Source organism: Carcharodon carcharias, chromosome 12, assembly GCF_017639515.1.
Source record: "Carcharodon carcharias isolate sCarCar2 chromosome 12, sCarCar2.pri, whole genome shotgun sequence".
Classification (NCBI taxonomy): domain Eukaryota; kingdom Metazoa; phylum Chordata; class Chondrichthyes; order Lamniformes; family Lamnidae; genus Carcharodon; species Carcharodon carcharias.
The window spans coordinates 28,688,955-28,705,295 of NC_054478.1; the positions used below are offsets into that span (position 1 = coordinate 28,688,955).

At 43.5% G+C, this 16,341-nt stretch overlaps 1 protein-coding gene across 1 annotated transcript in view; it reads right to left on the minus strand.

Moving 5' to 3' along the window:
* The window catches only part of LOC121284660 (contactin-associated protein-like 5), a 736,588-nt gene extending 721,088 nt beyond the window's left edge, over positions 1–15,500 (minus strand). The window contains exons 1-2 of the mRNA XM_041200218.1: positions 15,446–15,500; positions 14,661–14,771 (exon numbers count right to left, since the gene is read on the minus strand). Of these exons, the coding sequence (XP_041056152.1) occupies positions 14,661–14,771; positions 15,446–15,500 (166 nt within the window). The remainder of the gene's footprint in view (positions 1–14,660; positions 14,772–15,445) is intronic.
* Positions 15,501–16,341: the final 841 nt, after the last annotated feature.

Genomic DNA, 16,341 nt, shown 5'->3' on the forward strand with positions numbered 1-16,341 from the left:
CCCCAATCACGGGCGCCGATTGGAGGCACAGCTGTGCACGCCCACACTTCAACTTCGCCCCCAACGAGGGAGAAATCCTAGAGATAAAAACAAAAAACTGCGGATGCTGGAAATCCAAAACAAAAACAGAAATACCTGGAAAAACTCAGCAGGTCTGGCAGCATAGACGGAGAAGAACAAAGTTGACGTTTCGAATCCTCATGACCCTTCAACAGAAGTTCTGTTGAAGGGTCATGAGGACTCGAAACATCAACTTTGTTCTTCTGAGGGGAAAATCCTGCCCATGGGCTCACCATTGCCCTGTACATCTATACCAACACATCTCTGTTTTTTTATTACATTCCCCTTGCAATAAATGAAAACATTCCCTTTGCCTTCCTAATCACTTCCTGTACCTGCATATTAACTTCTTGTGACTTATACAAGATTCCGAGGGGGCTTGATAGGGTGGACGCTGAGAGATTTGTTTCCGGGGGAAGCTAAATCTTGCGGGCGCAGTCTCAGGGTAAGGGGCCAATCATTAAGGACTGAGATAAGGAGGAATTTATTTACTCAAAGGGTTGAGAATCTTTGGAATTCTCCACCCCAGGAGGTTGTGGATGCTCCATTGCTGAATACATTTAAGGCTGCGATAGATAGATTTTTTGTGTCTCAGGAAGTTAAGGGATATCGGGAGCGGGTGACAAAATGGACCTGAGGTCCAAGGTCAGCCATAATCATGTTGAATAGCGGAGCGGGCTCGATGGGCCATGTGGTCTACTCCTGCTCCTATTTCTTGTTTTGAGGTAATAGCATAGATGCGATTAAGGGGAAAGTAGCGAAGTACATGAGGGAGAATATGGTGATTGGATGAGGTGAAGTAAAATGGAAGGAGGCTCATGTGGAACATAAACAAGGGCATATGCCAGTATTTTGGGGGAAAAGAAAAATATTAGGAAAATGTCAATGTGTAGTTGAACTGTTAACATAAAGACTGCTGGGGTGCTATAATCAGCCCCAGCTCCCTCAGGTTAGGATGAGGAAATTTAGATGGAAATTCCACTTTGATTATGATTATTTGAACTCTGACTAATTGCATTTTCCCTCTTTTTTTTCTTTTGTTTGTCCAAATAATGCATATTTCATGGGCACAATACAGAGGAGAAAAGTGCTGAAAAGTGTTCCATTAGCTTTCAAGCAACTTTTACTAGCCTTATGCCTCCAAGGGCAGTCATCTGATTCTTAGGCCACACACATTAGGTAGATTCCTGAATAGAGCACTGCCCCCGATTAGTGGGTGTTAGTTCTTGTGTCCAGCCTCGCTCAGATTGCCACCTAGTCATAACCATAAGGGTGAGTGTTGCGAGCAAGCATTTGCTGCAACAACTGGTGTGAGCTGAAATAATCTGCAAATAGGAACTAAATTAAAAAACAGGTCCTCAAGGGTTATAATCTCCGATTACTACCCGAGCCACATGCAAGTTGGCACAGGGATGCGAGAATAAGGGAAGTAAACACGTGGCTAAAGGAGTGGTGCGGGAAAGAGGGGTTCCATTTCGTGGGGCACTGGCATCAGTATTGGAACAGGAGGGATCTGTACCGTTGGGACGGTCTCCACCTGAACCGATCTGGGACCAATGTTCGAGCAAAAAGGGTTAATAGGGTTGTCAACAGGACTTTAAACTAGAAAGTGGAAGGGGAGAGAAGGGTAAACTCCAAGAAGTATGACTAATGGGAAACAAAGCAGCAGGTTAGCATGTGGGGAGGTGGATTCAACTTTATGGAAAAACTGAAAAGAAAGGAGAGCCCAGGAGAGGCTATTTAAGTCTCCAGAACAAAAAACAGGGCAGAGTGTTTGGAAAGGGCTATGAATTTAACTTCAAGCACATCAGATAAAGGGACGACAATGAGAAAGGGGACGGGAAATACAGGACAGAAGGTGTTGTGTCTGAATGCATGCAGTATACGAAATAAGGTAAATGAGCTTGTGGCACAGATTGAAATTGGCAGGTATGATGTGGTGGGCATCACGGAGACATGGCTGCAAGGGGATCAGGACTGGGAGCTAAATATCCAAGGATATATAGCCTATCGAAAAGATAAGCAGGTTGGCAGATGGGGTGGGGTTGCTTTGTTACTAAGAAATGAAATTAAATCGATAGCAAGAAATGACATAGGGTGAGATGATGTAGAATCTGTGTGGATCGAGTTGAGGAACCGCAAAGGTTAAAAAAACCATAATGGGAGATATGTACAGGCCTCCGAACAGTAGTCAGGATGTGGGGCACAAGATACACCAGGAGATAGAAAAGGCGCTTAAAAAAGGCAAGGTTACAGTGATCATGGGGGATTTCAATATGCAGGTAGAATGGGAAAATCAGGTTGGTAGTGGATCCCAAGAAAATGAATTTGTGGAATGTCTACGAGATGGCTTTTTGGAGCAGCTTGTGGTGGAGCCCACTAGGGAACAGGCAATTCTAGATTTAGTGATGTGTAATGAGGCAGGTTTGATAAGGGAGCTTAAGGTGAAGGAACCCTTAGGAGGAAGTGACCATAATATGATAGAATTTACCCTGCAATTTGAGAGGAAAAAGCTGGAATCAGATGTAATGGTATTACAGCTGAATAAAGGCAACTACAGAGGCATGAGGGAGGAGCTGGCCAGAATTGACTGGGAAGTGAGCCTAGCAGGAAAGACAGTAGAACAGCAAGCAGGAGTTTCTGGGAGTAATTTGGGAGACACAGCAAAACTTCATCCCTGGAAGAAAAAGTATACTAAAGGGAGGACGAGGCAACCATGGCTGACAAGGGAAGTCAGGGACAGCATAAAAGCTAAAGAGAAAGCATACAATGCGGCAAAGAGCAGTGGGAAACAAGGGATTGGGAAGTCTACAAAGACCAACAGACGACAACTAAAAAAGAAATAAGGAGGGAGAAGATTAAATATGAGGGTAAACTAGCCAGTAATATAAAAAAAATTGCAAGAGTTTTTTTAGATATATAAAGGGTAAGAGAGAGGAAAAAGTGGACATTGGGCTGCTGGAAAAATGACGCTGGAGAAGTAGTAGTGGGGAATAAAGAAATGGCGGAGGAACTGAATAGGTACTTTGCATCAGTCTACATGGTGGAAGATATGAGTAATATCCCTAAAGTTCAAGACAGTCCGGGGGCAGAAGTGAGTATGGTGGCCATTGCCAAGGAGAAGTTGCTAGGAAAACTGAAAGGTCTGAAGGTGGATAAATCACCTGGGCCAGATGGATTACACCCCAGAGTTCTGAAGGAAATAGCTGAAGCGATAGTGAAGAGGTTAGTGGTGATCTTTCAGGAATCACTGGAGTCAGGGAGGGCACCAGAGGACTGGAAAATTGCTAATGTAACTCCCTTGTTTAAGAAGGGAGTGAGGCAAAAGACGGGAAATTACAGGCTGATTAGCCTGACCTCGGTCGTTGGTAAGACTTTAGAGTCCATTATTAAGGATGAGATTTCAGAATACTTGGAAGTGCATGGTAAAATAGGGCAAAGTCAGCATGGTTTCATCAAGGGGAGGTCATGCCTGACAAATCTGTTAGAATTCTTTGAGGAGGTAATGAGTAGGTTAGACAAAGGATATTATCTGCTTGGACTTCCAGAGGGCCTTTGACAAGGTGCCGCACAGGAGGCTTCTCGGTAAGATAAAAGCCCATGATGTTAGAGGCAAGGTACTAGCATGGATAGAAGATTGGCTGTCTGGCAGGAGGCAGAGAGTGGCGATAAGTGGGTCCTTCTCAGGATGGTGGCTGGTGACTAGTAGAGTTCCACAAGGATTAGTGTTGGGACCACAACTTTTCACTTTATACACTAATGATCTAGATGAAGGAACTGAGGGCATCCTGGCTAAGTTTGCAGATGATACAAAGATAGGTAGAGGGACAGGTAGTATTAAGGAGGCGGGGAGGCTGCAGAAGAATTTGGATAGGTTAGGAGAATGAGCAAAGAAGTAACAGATGGAATACAATGTGGGCAAATGTGAGGTTATGCAGTTTGGTAGGAAAAATAGAGGCATAGACTATTTTCTAAATGGGGAGAGAATTCAGAAATCTGGAGTGCAAAGGAACTTGGGAGTCCTAGTCCAGGATTCTCTTAAGGTTAACTTGCAGGTTGAGTTGGTAGTTGGGAAGGCAAATGCAATGTTGGCATTTATTTCAAGAGGACTAGAATATAAAAGCAGGGATGTGCTGCTGAGGCTTTATAAGGCTCTGATCAGACCACATTTAGAATATTGTGAGCAATTTTGGGCCCTGTATCTCAGGAAGGATGTTCGGGCCTGGAGAGGGTCCAGAGGGGGTTCACGAAAACAATCCCAGGAATGAAAGGCTTAACATATGAGTAACATTTGAGGACCCTGGGTCTATACTCGATGGAGTTTAGAAGGATTAGGGGAGATCTGATTGAAACTTATGGAATACTGAAAGGCCTGGATAGAGTGGACCTGGGGAAGATGTTTCCATTTATTAGGAGATTCTAGGACCCGAGGGCACAGCCTCAGAGTAAAGGGAAGACCTTTTAGAACAGAGATGAGGAGAAACTTGTTTAGCCAGAGAGTGGTGAATCTATGGAATTCATTGCCACAGAAGGCTGTGGAGGCCAGGTCATTGAGTGTATTTTTGAGCGAGATAGATAGGTTCTTGATTGGTAAGGGGATCAAAGGTACAGGGAGAAGGCAGGAGAATGGGGTTGAGAAACTTATCAGCTATGATTGAATGGTGGAGCAGTCTCAATGGGCCAAATGGCGGAATTTCTGCTCCTATGTCTTATGGTCTTATCTATTGTTTTGAACTTCCACAAGCAGTGAAAATATTCCTTCTGCATCTATCCTGTCCAAATTCATAATTTTAAACACCACTTAAATCTTTTCTAAAAGGAATGAATCACTAATTAGTTCAATGTTGCTGGATAGCTGTCATCTCTCAGAATAGGTGCCAACCTTGTAAATCTTTTTTGCACTATCTTCTCTGTACGGAGACCAGAATTGTGCATAGGACTCCAAGTGTAGCCTGTCCAGGATCCTATAGCTTCAAGTGCTTTAACATAGCTTCATTACTTTTGAATTCTTTCTCCCCCAGAAATAAATCCCAGTGCCTCGTTAGCATTTTTAATGGATTTGTTGATCTATGATGCTACTTTTTAGTGATTTGTTCACCTATATCTCTGGATCCCTTTACTCTTCTACTCCTTTCAGGTTTCTAAGGTGTAGGTGATGCCTCAGTTTTTCTGCTTTGAAGTAGTGTTCTGAATTTACACTTTGTATGTCTTTCATTATTTTATATAAATTATGAGATCATCAACATTTGTCTCCTTTCTCCAGGCTGGAAGGATCAATCTTCTCCAGTCTTTCCTCATGACAGGGTTCTCTGACCAGTTTAAAGATGGCTTCTTCTGACATTCTTTACTTTGGCTACATATTTCAGTGTAGCTCAGTGTTCAATGTGCTTTATTAATTGCTGCCTATCAGTGATTATACAAGTTAAATGATGGATCTACTAAATCTGCTAAATTGACGGGTGCTGAATCTCTAGATCTCTTTCAACTTGATCCTCGATGGAGTATCTTTGTTGGCAAATCTTTCTTTATACATTACTTTATCTTACCCTTGTTAAGTTTCATCTGCAGTTGTTCCACCTACTTTCATAGCTAATACACTGCTGGGTGGCTCTGCTGATTCAGTCACCCACTCCCTCATTTTTGCACCATTTGTAAGTATGACCATTTTACATTCTAATTGGGGTGCTAAAATGAGTCACTGCACTCCAAAAATAATCTTTTGAGAGGTTTTGATCTGAAAAGAACTATATAAATGCTGGCAAACAATTTAATTTAAAAATAGGTATTTCACTAATTTTGGGGGAGATGGCAGGGTAGTGGTAATTTCACTGGATTAGTAATCCAGAGGTTTAGGATAATGCTCTGGGATCATGTGGATTCAAATCTCAACACAGTAACTAGTGGAATTTACATTCAACTAATTAATCTGGAATTGAAAACTAGCCTCAGCAATGATGACCATGACAACCATCATCGTTAGGGAGGTGCTTCAAGGTTGTTTGCTGCCTCACTAAGAGGTCTGAAGGCTTGCATTATTTAACATAAACTGTTTATTGGTAACCCACAACTATATACATATCCAAGGTACAGCCCTGTACGGGTGCTGTCTCCATACTGGCTCTTTCCGGACTTGACTGCACACAGTCTAGCATTATGTGACTCTCTAAATCACGCCGTGGGTGGTACTCTTTCCCTGGCCCCACATTAACCCTTGCTCTGCCTGAAGACCCTTATACTACAGGAGGGAAATCTGCTGTTGTTATCTAGTCTGGCCTACATGTGACTCCAGGCCCACAGCAATGTGGCTGACTCTTAACTGCCCTCTGAAATGGCCTAGCAAGTCACTCAGTTCAAGGGCAATTAGGAATGGGCAACAAACAAGTGGCCTGGCCAGCAACACCCACATCGCAAGAAAAAATGAAGAAACAAGTCATTCCTGTCAATACTTTTGAAGTAATATTCCCCATAAACCTTGCCTATATTTAATGCTGTATACATGAAATGCCTTTTTTTTAATACAGTATATACAAAATGGCTCCCTTCAAAAAAGTGTGGAAAAAACATTTGATCTATCACCCACACAATTCCAGGATTACATCAATAAGAAATCAACAAAAGTAAAATAAATGGGAGTCATTGTAAACTCTGCTCACTTTCCTGGCTCTTTTGTCCAACCAGGTGTTATCTTTAATTTGCCTGAGGCAACTATCGATTAACGTTCTTTTAACACTGACTGGCAGATGTAGTACACTTTTCAGCCTCTAACCCCACCTTTCTTTTTATGGTCACTGGCACTATCTAATGAAGATCCTGAGATTTTGCAGCATTTTAAATTTCTGGCTACAAATTTCTGTTGGGAGGTCCAAAGCATTGCAAGCCACATTTTAATCTGCATGAAACATTGGATCCACTCGAGAAAAGGCATTCAGCACCTTGTTGTTAAATGATAGTACCTGGCTTCCTTATCAGGCTTCTCTCCCCAACAAGATGTTTTGCTAAAAAGATAATTCCCGAAGAATGTGTCTGTAAGAAATAAGAGCAGGAGTAGGCTATCCGGCCTCTTGAATCTGCCCGGGCATTCAGTAAGATTATGACTGATCTTTGACCTCAACTCCACTTTCCTGTCTGACCCCCATATTCTTGGATTCCTTTAGAGTCCAAAAAGCTATTGGTCACAGCCTTGAATATGTTCAATGAGAAAACATCCACAGTCATCTGGGTGGAGAATTCCAAAGATTCACAATCCTCTGAGTGAAGAAATTTCTTCTTATCTAAGTCCTAAATGGCTGATCCCTTATCTAGAAACTGTTTTCCCTAGTTCTGGCCTCTGCATCCTGGGGAAACAGCCTCCCATCCTCTATATGCTTCAACGCAGTCACCTGACATTCTTCTAAATTGCAGAGAATATAGATCCATTCTAAATCAATCTCTCCTCGTCGGACTTAATCTTCTCATTCTAGGAATCAATCTTAAAATTTGGAGTATAACAACATGTAGTATGGGATAAATGCACTACACCCCACTCTGTCATCTTCAGAATTATGAAGCATCTTTCTGCCAACTCAGAGCACATTGATGCAGTGCTGCTGTTTTATTTCCTTGGTTTTTTGTTTGTCTTGCTCTATCTTGTGCAGTGCTCATATTTCTTAACCCGGCATAGTTTTTTTGGCCCCTAGTGTCAACTCTATATCAGTTTTGCTCCACGTATCTGCATGGTTACTTTTCTCCCTGCTTCTGCTAGTCTATCTTCGTAAAACAAAAACAGAATTACCTGGAAAAACTCAGCAGGTCTGGCAACATTGGCGGAGAAGAAAAGAGTTGATGTTTCGAGTCCTCATGACCCTTCAACAGAACACTCGAAACGTCAACTCTTTTCTTCTCCGCCAATGCTGCCAGACCTGCTGAGTTTTTCCAGGTAATTCTGTTTTAGTTTTGGATTTTCAGCATCCACAGTTTTTTGTTTTTATAGTCTATCTTCGTGTTGGTTTACATTTCCTGTCAGATATGAGCAAATTGTAACTTTTGTCTAATGTAAAAACAGGAAATGTTAGAAAAAACTTAGCAGGTCTGGCAGCATCTGTGGAGAAAGAAATTGAGTCAATGGACAGAATTGTTCATATGGCGGGCAGGCTTGGCGGGAGCAGATGGGGGCAGTCGCGGAGCTGATCGCCACCCGCGACCGGGTCCACGCCGCCATTTTATGTGGAATGGCCAATTAATGCCTGCCCAGCATAATACATGAGCCATAGCGCTCAGCACTACCTGTGCAGCAGGGAGAGGAGGGAAAGTCGGGGCCAGAGCTCCTTTGCATGGGCGAGAAAGAACACTTCAGTTTCTCTGAGGCACGGAGCTGCCTCAGGGAGATTGAATGGATATTAAAATTGTTAAATAAAAGGTTTAAACATTTATTTAAATATGTCCCCTCATGTGACTGTGTCATATGAGATGGGACATGATTTTGTATTGATGGAATTTTTTTTATTATTTAGTAAAAGCTTTAGGAAACTTCATCCCGCTCGTGGATGAGGTTTCCTAAAAAAAAAACGTGAAGGCCACTTGGGCTTTTTGTGTTAACAATTACAATAACTGCTTTGTTAATGGCCTTAATGGGCCATTCTGACACCGGCGTGCGCCCACCGAACGACATATCGCGGGACTGCACGAGGGTGTCGGGACGCACGCCCAACATCATCGAGCGTCATTTTACGGCCTGGCATGTCAGGCCGGCTCCTGCACGACAACTGAAAGACCCTGCCTGATATCTTTTTCATTCATTAATGGAAGATGGGTGTCGCTGGCTAGGCCAGCATTTATTGCCCATCCCTAGTCGCCCTTGAGAAGGTGGTGGTGAGCTGACGTCTTGAATCGCTGCAGCCCATGCGGTGTAAGTACACCCAGAGTACCGTTAGGAAGGGAGTGGAAAAACTGAGGCATCACCTACACCTTAGAAACCTGAATGAAGTAGAAGGGTAAAGGGATCCAGGGATATGGGTGAACAAATCACTAAAAAGTAGCATCATAGATCAAAAAATCCATTAAAAATGCTAACAAAGCACTAGGATTTATTTCTGGGGGTACAGAATTCAAAAGTAATGAAGCTATGTTAAAGCACTGAAGCTACCGGATCCTCGACAGGCTGTACTTGGAGTCATGTGCACAATTCTGGTCTCCGTACAGAGAAGATAGTGCAAAAAAGATTTACAAGGTTGGCACCTATTCTGAGAGATGACAGCTATCCAGCAACATTAAACTAATTAGGGTTTCATTCCTTTTAGAAAAGATTTAAGGAAGATCAGATTGTGATCTTTAAAATTATGAATTTGGACAGGATAGATGCAGAAAGAATATTTTCACTGCTTGTGGGAGTTCAAAACAATGGATAAGACCATAAGGCTTAGGAGCAGAAATTAGGCCATTCGGCCCATCGAGTCTGCTCCGCCATTCAATCATGGCTGATAAGTTTCTCAACCCCATTCTCCCGCCTTCTCCCTGTAACCTTTGATCCCCTTACCAGTCAAGAACCTATCTATCTTGGTCTTAAATACACTCAATGACCTGACCTCCACAGCCTTCTGTGGCAATGAATCCCATAGATTCACCACTCTCTGGCTAAAGAAGTTTCTCCTCATCTCTGTTCTAAAAGGTCTTCCTTTTACTCTGAGGCTGTGCCCTCAGGTCCGAGACTCTCCTAATCATGGAAACATCTTTCCCACATCCATTCTATCCAGGCCATTCAGTATTCTGTAAGTTTCAATCAGATCCCCCCTCATCCTTCTAAACTCCATCGAGTATAGACCCAGAGTCCTCAAACGTTCCTTATGTATTAAGCCTTTCATTCCTGAGATCATTCTCGCGAAACTCCTTTGTATCATTTGCAAACTTACCCAGGATGCCCTCTATTCCTTCATCTAGATCATTAACGACCGAGGTCAGGCTAATCGGCCTGTAATTTCCCATCTTTTGCCTCACTCCCTTCTTAAACAGGGGAGTTACATTAGCAATTTTCCAGTCCTCTGGAACACTCCCTGACTTGAGTGATTCCTGAAAGATCACCACTAATGCCTCCACTATCTCTTCAGCTATCTCCTTCAGAACTCTGTGGTGTAATCCATCTTGTCCAGGTGCTTTATCCACCTTCAGACCTTTCAGATTTCCTAGCACCTTCTCCTTGGTAATGGCCACCATACTCATCTCTGCCCTCCGACTCTCTTGAACATTGTGGATATTACTCGTATCTTCCACCATGAAGACTGACACAAAGTACCTATTCAGTTCCTCTGCCATTTCTTTGTTCCCCACTACTACTTCTCCAGAATCACTTTCCAGTGGCCCAATGTCTACTTTTGCCTCTCTCTTACCCTTTATATATCTAAAAAAACTCTTACAATCTTCCTTTATATTACTGGCTATTTTACCCTCATATTTAATCTTCTCCCTCCTTATTTCTTTTTTAGTTGTCCTCTGTTGGTCTTTGTAGGCTTCCCAATCCCCTGGTTTCCCACTGCCCTTCGCTGCATTGTATGCTTTCTCTTTAGCTTTTATGCTGTCTCTGACCTCCCTTGTCAGCCATGGTTGCCTCGTCCTCCCTTTAGTATGCTTCTTCTTCCTAGGGATGAATTTTTGCAGTCTCTCCCAAATTACTCCCAGAAACTCCTGCCATTGCTGTACCACTCTCTTTCCTGCTCAGCTCATCTCCCAGTCAATTCTGGCCAGTTCCTCCCTCACGCCTCTGTAGTTGCCTTTATTCAACTGTAATACCGTTACATCTGACTCCAGCTTTTTCCTCTCAAATTGCAGAGTAAATTCTATCATATTATGGTCACTTCCTCCTAAGGGTTCCTTCACCTTAAGCTCCCTTATCAAATCTGCCTCATTACATGTTACTAAATCTAGAATTGCCTGTTCCCTAGTGGGCTCCACACTGGGAAGGTTCCCTCTCTCAATGGGTGTGTGTGACAGTGTAAACACAGTGGGAAGGTTCTCTCTCTCATTGAATGTGTGTGACAGTGCAAAGCCTCCCTCACAATAAGTGGTTATAGTGGAAGAATTAACCCAGCTTGGCTTTTTGGTTCAAGCTGGTCTATTTTCAAGACAGCTCCTTAGTGCTGCTGACTTCCAAGTAGATTCCACTGAAGGTGTTCCAGCTGTATCGTTTTTGTTCCAAAAAGCCATCTCATAGGCATTCCATAAATTCATTTTCTTGGGATCCACTACCAACCTGATTTTCCCAGTCTACCTGCATATTGAAATTCCCCATGATCACTGTAACATCGCCTTTGTTACACGCCTTTTCTATCTCCTGGTGTATCTTGTGCCCCACATCCTGACTACTGCTCGGAGGCCTGTACATAACTCCCATTATGTTTTTTTTACTTTTGCAGTTCCTCAACTCTACCCACACAGATTCTACATCATCTGACCCTACGTCATTTCTTGCTATCGATTTAATTTCATTTCTTAGTAACAAAGCAACCCCACCCCATCTGCCAACCTGCCTATATTTTCGATAGGATGTATATCCTTGGATATTTAGCTCCCAGTCCTGATCCCCTTGCAGCCATGTCTCTGTGATGCCCACCACATCATACCTGCCAATTTCAATCTGCGCCACAAGCTCATTTACCTTATTTCGTATACTGCGTGCATTCAGATACAACACCTTCTGTCCTGTATTTCCCGTCCCCTTTCTCATTGTCGTGATAAATGTGAAAGTTATTAATAAATCCAAGAGGGAAATAAGGAGAAGTTCACTTACTCAGAAATTCGCCTGAAAGCAAAGCTCGCTATGACAGGAAGTTGTTGAGATAAATAGTTTGGAAGTTTCCAGAAGGAAAGTATTCCGGTTCATGAGAGAAAAGCCAATTGAATGATTTGATGAAAGGTTGCAAGGAGAGGAAACTTGTGTGGACTGTAAACGCCAGCACAAGACTAACTGGGCCAAATGAGTTCTATCTCATTCTGGCATTAACTGTTACAGTAGGATCAAGGGGAATGGACAGAAACTAGTGAAAGGACACATTTACCACTGAGATGGAATTGACCAGAATCTTTGCTTTGGTGAGTGTGGGCGGGCCCAGTTCGCCGGTGCGTAAAATGACTCGCGGTGATGTCGGCCGTGTATCCCGACATCACCGTGCATCATTCTGATCCTCAGTTTGGCGGGCGCACAGCGGAGTTGGCTGAGCGCCCTCCAAACTGTCAAAGGCCTATTAAATTGTTTAAAAAACAATTAAAGTGAGTAACTGAGCTTCCTGCCCAACCTTAAGGTTGGCGGGCAGGCGAAGAGCCAGGCAGCCTTTGCATTTATCGCGAAACCTCATCACACGGGCGGGCTGAGGTTTCATGAAGTGTTTATAAATTGAATGAAAGTTTTTATTGAAGTTCATTAACATGCATGAAAGAGCTCAGGCCCCGACTCAACCTCTCCCCAACACCCCTCCCCACCACCCCCCACCCCCCACGTAGGGAACGCTCAGCGCTTCCGGGTGTGCGTCACACTGGGCGGGCCTTAATTGGCCCACCCACGTAAATGGCGATGCACAGCCTATCACGGGCGGTGATCGGCTCCGCGCCTGCCCCCGCCTAACCCCAATACCCCCCGAAGGGAAGAAAATTCTTCCCATGGTTTTTTCTGGGTGGTTGGATTGAATACTGTCTTTCATTGACTTTTGCATTGTGTGGTATTGTATATATTTTTTTATTATTCGTTCATGGATGTGAGCATCAGCTACTAGGCCAGCATTTATTGCCCCATCCCTAACTGCCCTTGTTCAGAGAAGCATTTTAAGAGCTCACCACATTGCTGTGGGTCTGGGGTCACTTGTAAGGACATTAGTGAACCAGATGGGTTTTTACAACACCCTGTAATGGTTTCATGGTCATCATCTGCAATTGGGATTTGAACCCATGTCCCCAGAGCATTACCCTGGGTCTCTAGAATACCAATCCACTACACCACTGTATATTGTTATATAAGCAAATGTTATCTTTGAAGTGCATTGACTAATGTGCATTAACTTATGTACATTGAAGTACATTGTCAATGCTACAGGGACTCTGCATTAGTAAACTGTTAGGAGATGAACAACCAGTCAATTTGCTTTTAGGCAGTAGTAGTTGAGGGAGGAACATTGACCCCAACTTTCCTATACAAAATTAGGTGGGAATATAAGCTATGAAGAGAACAGAAAAAAGAGGCTACAAAGGAATATAGACATGTTAAGGGGTGTAGCAGTGGGGAATTGTGAGGCTATTCATTTTAGTAGTCAGGTAGAAAAAGCAGAATAGTTTTTAAAAGGTGTGAAACTTTTAAATTTTGATGTTCAGAGAGCCTTGTGTGTACTTCATGCAAGGAACACAAAGTTAGCAATAAATTAGGAAGGCAAATGGCATTTTGGTCTTTATACAAGGGATTTGCAGTACAAGGATAAGGAAATCTTGTTACAATTGTACAGAGCATTGATGAGACCATATTTGAAGTGTTGTGTGCAGTTTTGGTCTCCATATCTAAGGAAGGATATACTTGCTTTGGATGTGGCAGGGCAAAGGTTCATTCGGTTGGGATTAGAAGGTTGTCCCATGATAAGAAGCTGAGTAAATTGGGCCCGTACTTTCTGGAGTTTAGCAGGATGAGAGGTGATCTTATTTGAAACATAAAAATCTGAAGGGGTTTGACAGAGTAGACACTGAGATGTTGTTTCTTCTGGGTGGGGAATCTAGAGTATGGAGGCACAGTCTCGGGAAAATTCATAATCATTTAGGGCTGAAATGAGGAGAAATTTCTTAACTTAGGGAGTCGTAAATCTTCGGAATTCCCTACCCCAGAGGGTTATGGGTGCTCCTTCGTTAAATATATTTGATGGATGGACAGAGAGACTCTCAGGGAATCGAGGGATATGGAGAATGGACAGGGAAGTCAAATTAAGGCAGAAGTTCATGTTGAATGGTGGAGCAGATTCGAAGGGCCATATGCTTTACTCCTGTTCCTATTTCTTATCTTTTTATGTTTTTGCATCAGGAAAATTCCCTGTTCTTCAAATCATGCCATGTAAATTTTTAACATTCATGGGAGCCAATAGAATAGGCAGGCAGAATCAAGGTTTAAATTCGCATCCAAACAAGTCTCAGGAAGAATGCCTCTACTCAGAGTGATAATTATTTTGCTTGGATTAGGAGGAAAAAGCACAGGCTTAGTTCAAATGTAGTTGGACATTATGATGGACGATTAGGATATCACAAAATGGGCTTTAATTGGACAAATGACATCAGGTTCACTAACTCTTCTCAGCCAATTCTCTCTTGAAGTTGCATTAACAATCAGGGTTTAAATATTTTGAAAATGTGAGAAACAAAGACGGATCGAAAGGGAAGAATGCTACCATTGATTATTATCTTCCATAAAGGCATTTTGAATTCTGAAAAAGGAGTACTGAAGGAGCGACCCAATTTCTGACTTCATACCACGCACAGCTTGAAGTACATGTTATAGCATCTGACCTTTTGCACTTATCAAACTGATGAAAGCGAATACACCTTTTCATCGTTCTTCAAGTCCTGTATAATAAACATAAATGGTTGTTGATCAGTAGCTTGCGTCTTACCATCTCGTCTGTTCAGCTTTGCAAAACCAGGGCTGTGACTGCTCGACAACTCGGAGGAGGAATCAAACACCAACTGAGGCAAATCAGACACCAAGTGATCATCACAGTCATCTGCCAGATGAAGAAAAGCATTAAATTTAAATCAATTAGCCGCACAATATGTTTCTGCTATTTGCAAGTGCAGCAGAGAATCCTAACAAAGCCTTAGAGACCTAGATGGTTGTCAAACTGAAATCACTGACATATTGTGAACCAAAAATCTGTGCAGTCTATTAGACTAATAGCACACAAATAACTCTTGCGCATACCAAAACAATGTATACACGTGTATGTTCACACATTTTCCCCATTTGGTTGACAATTTTCAACCCCCGCTTAGGTTCCCCCATGACACTTGCCGCTACTCCAACATACACTACACTACACTCCAGCCCAAATGAAGGGAGCCTGCAACAGCCTGCTTGCAGTCCTCTGCCAATGATACCCTGCAACTAGCCAATATGAGGTGAACAAGAATGGAGGAGGTTAATTCACCTTCCACTTAGTTCCCTTACTAAAGTGCCATGTCTTGAACCAATGCCTCCCCTTAAACAGCTCAACCGAGATAGAGAACCCACCACATGAAATGGGGAGTTTAGCCACTACCAATCTACAGCATAGCAGAGGCCAGGATTTTCCCTGCCCGCTGGCATCGGGCATGGTTAGTGGCGTGAACAAACAATATGATCAGTGCGATCAGTTTCACGACGGCCTGAAACCAGTTTGCGATCGTCTGCTCAGCCCACCAATGGCAGGCCACGTTTCCAGCCACCGGACGTCAGGAAACTCATTGTAATACATCTGTAAATCATTATTAGGCCTGCCCGGCAGAATCCTCTCCACCTCCCCTCCCCACGCCATGCCCCCCCCCCACCACCCCAACAACCCCCCCCAACCCTCCCCCACCCCAACCCCACGCTGCTATATCGTTTGCCCACATATCAGCAGGAAAACATGCCGATGTGTTTCACAACAGCTCATAAGCGACATGCACCTGGCAGGCGGCACTTCACTCAGGACTTCAAGGTTTGTTTGCCTACCTTGCTTCGGTCAGCACTCGCAGTCATCAGCGCCAGGCTTCACAGACAGCACTACATCACTTTTAAGGGGGGCTCACAGCAGGTGTCCACATACCAGATCAGCCATATGGAGGTGGCTTTTCAATGACTGCAGGGCTAGGTCTTGTTTGGGAAAGGGGGAGAAGAGGGCTGCACTGGGGAAGCAGGGTATTCCAGGGTGTGTGTGTGGGGGCACATGTTGATCTGTGCAAGTGGTCTCAAAATGGTGAGGGCTGAGAAGGCAAACTCCAGATGAGATGGGGTCACTTGGACATGTGTTGGTATGTGTGTGAGAATGGGTGGTGATATCAATTAAGCTGGCAGTGAGTGAGATGCCAGTGTATGCGTGATGGACTTGAGTGTGTGAGTTTAGAGTGATGAGATAGTTGCCATACCCTGGCTGCATGGATGAGATCATTCACACTCTATTTGCATTGAATGGCCAACCTCTTTTGTGCAGCATTGGCACTGATCACCACTGCCATCGCCTACCAAGCCTGGTTGGTCAGGCCACTGTCCATCCTGTGGCCGGAGCATGGTTAGAGGACATCACGGTAGGCCTCCAAGGCGTCCAAAAGGCATTC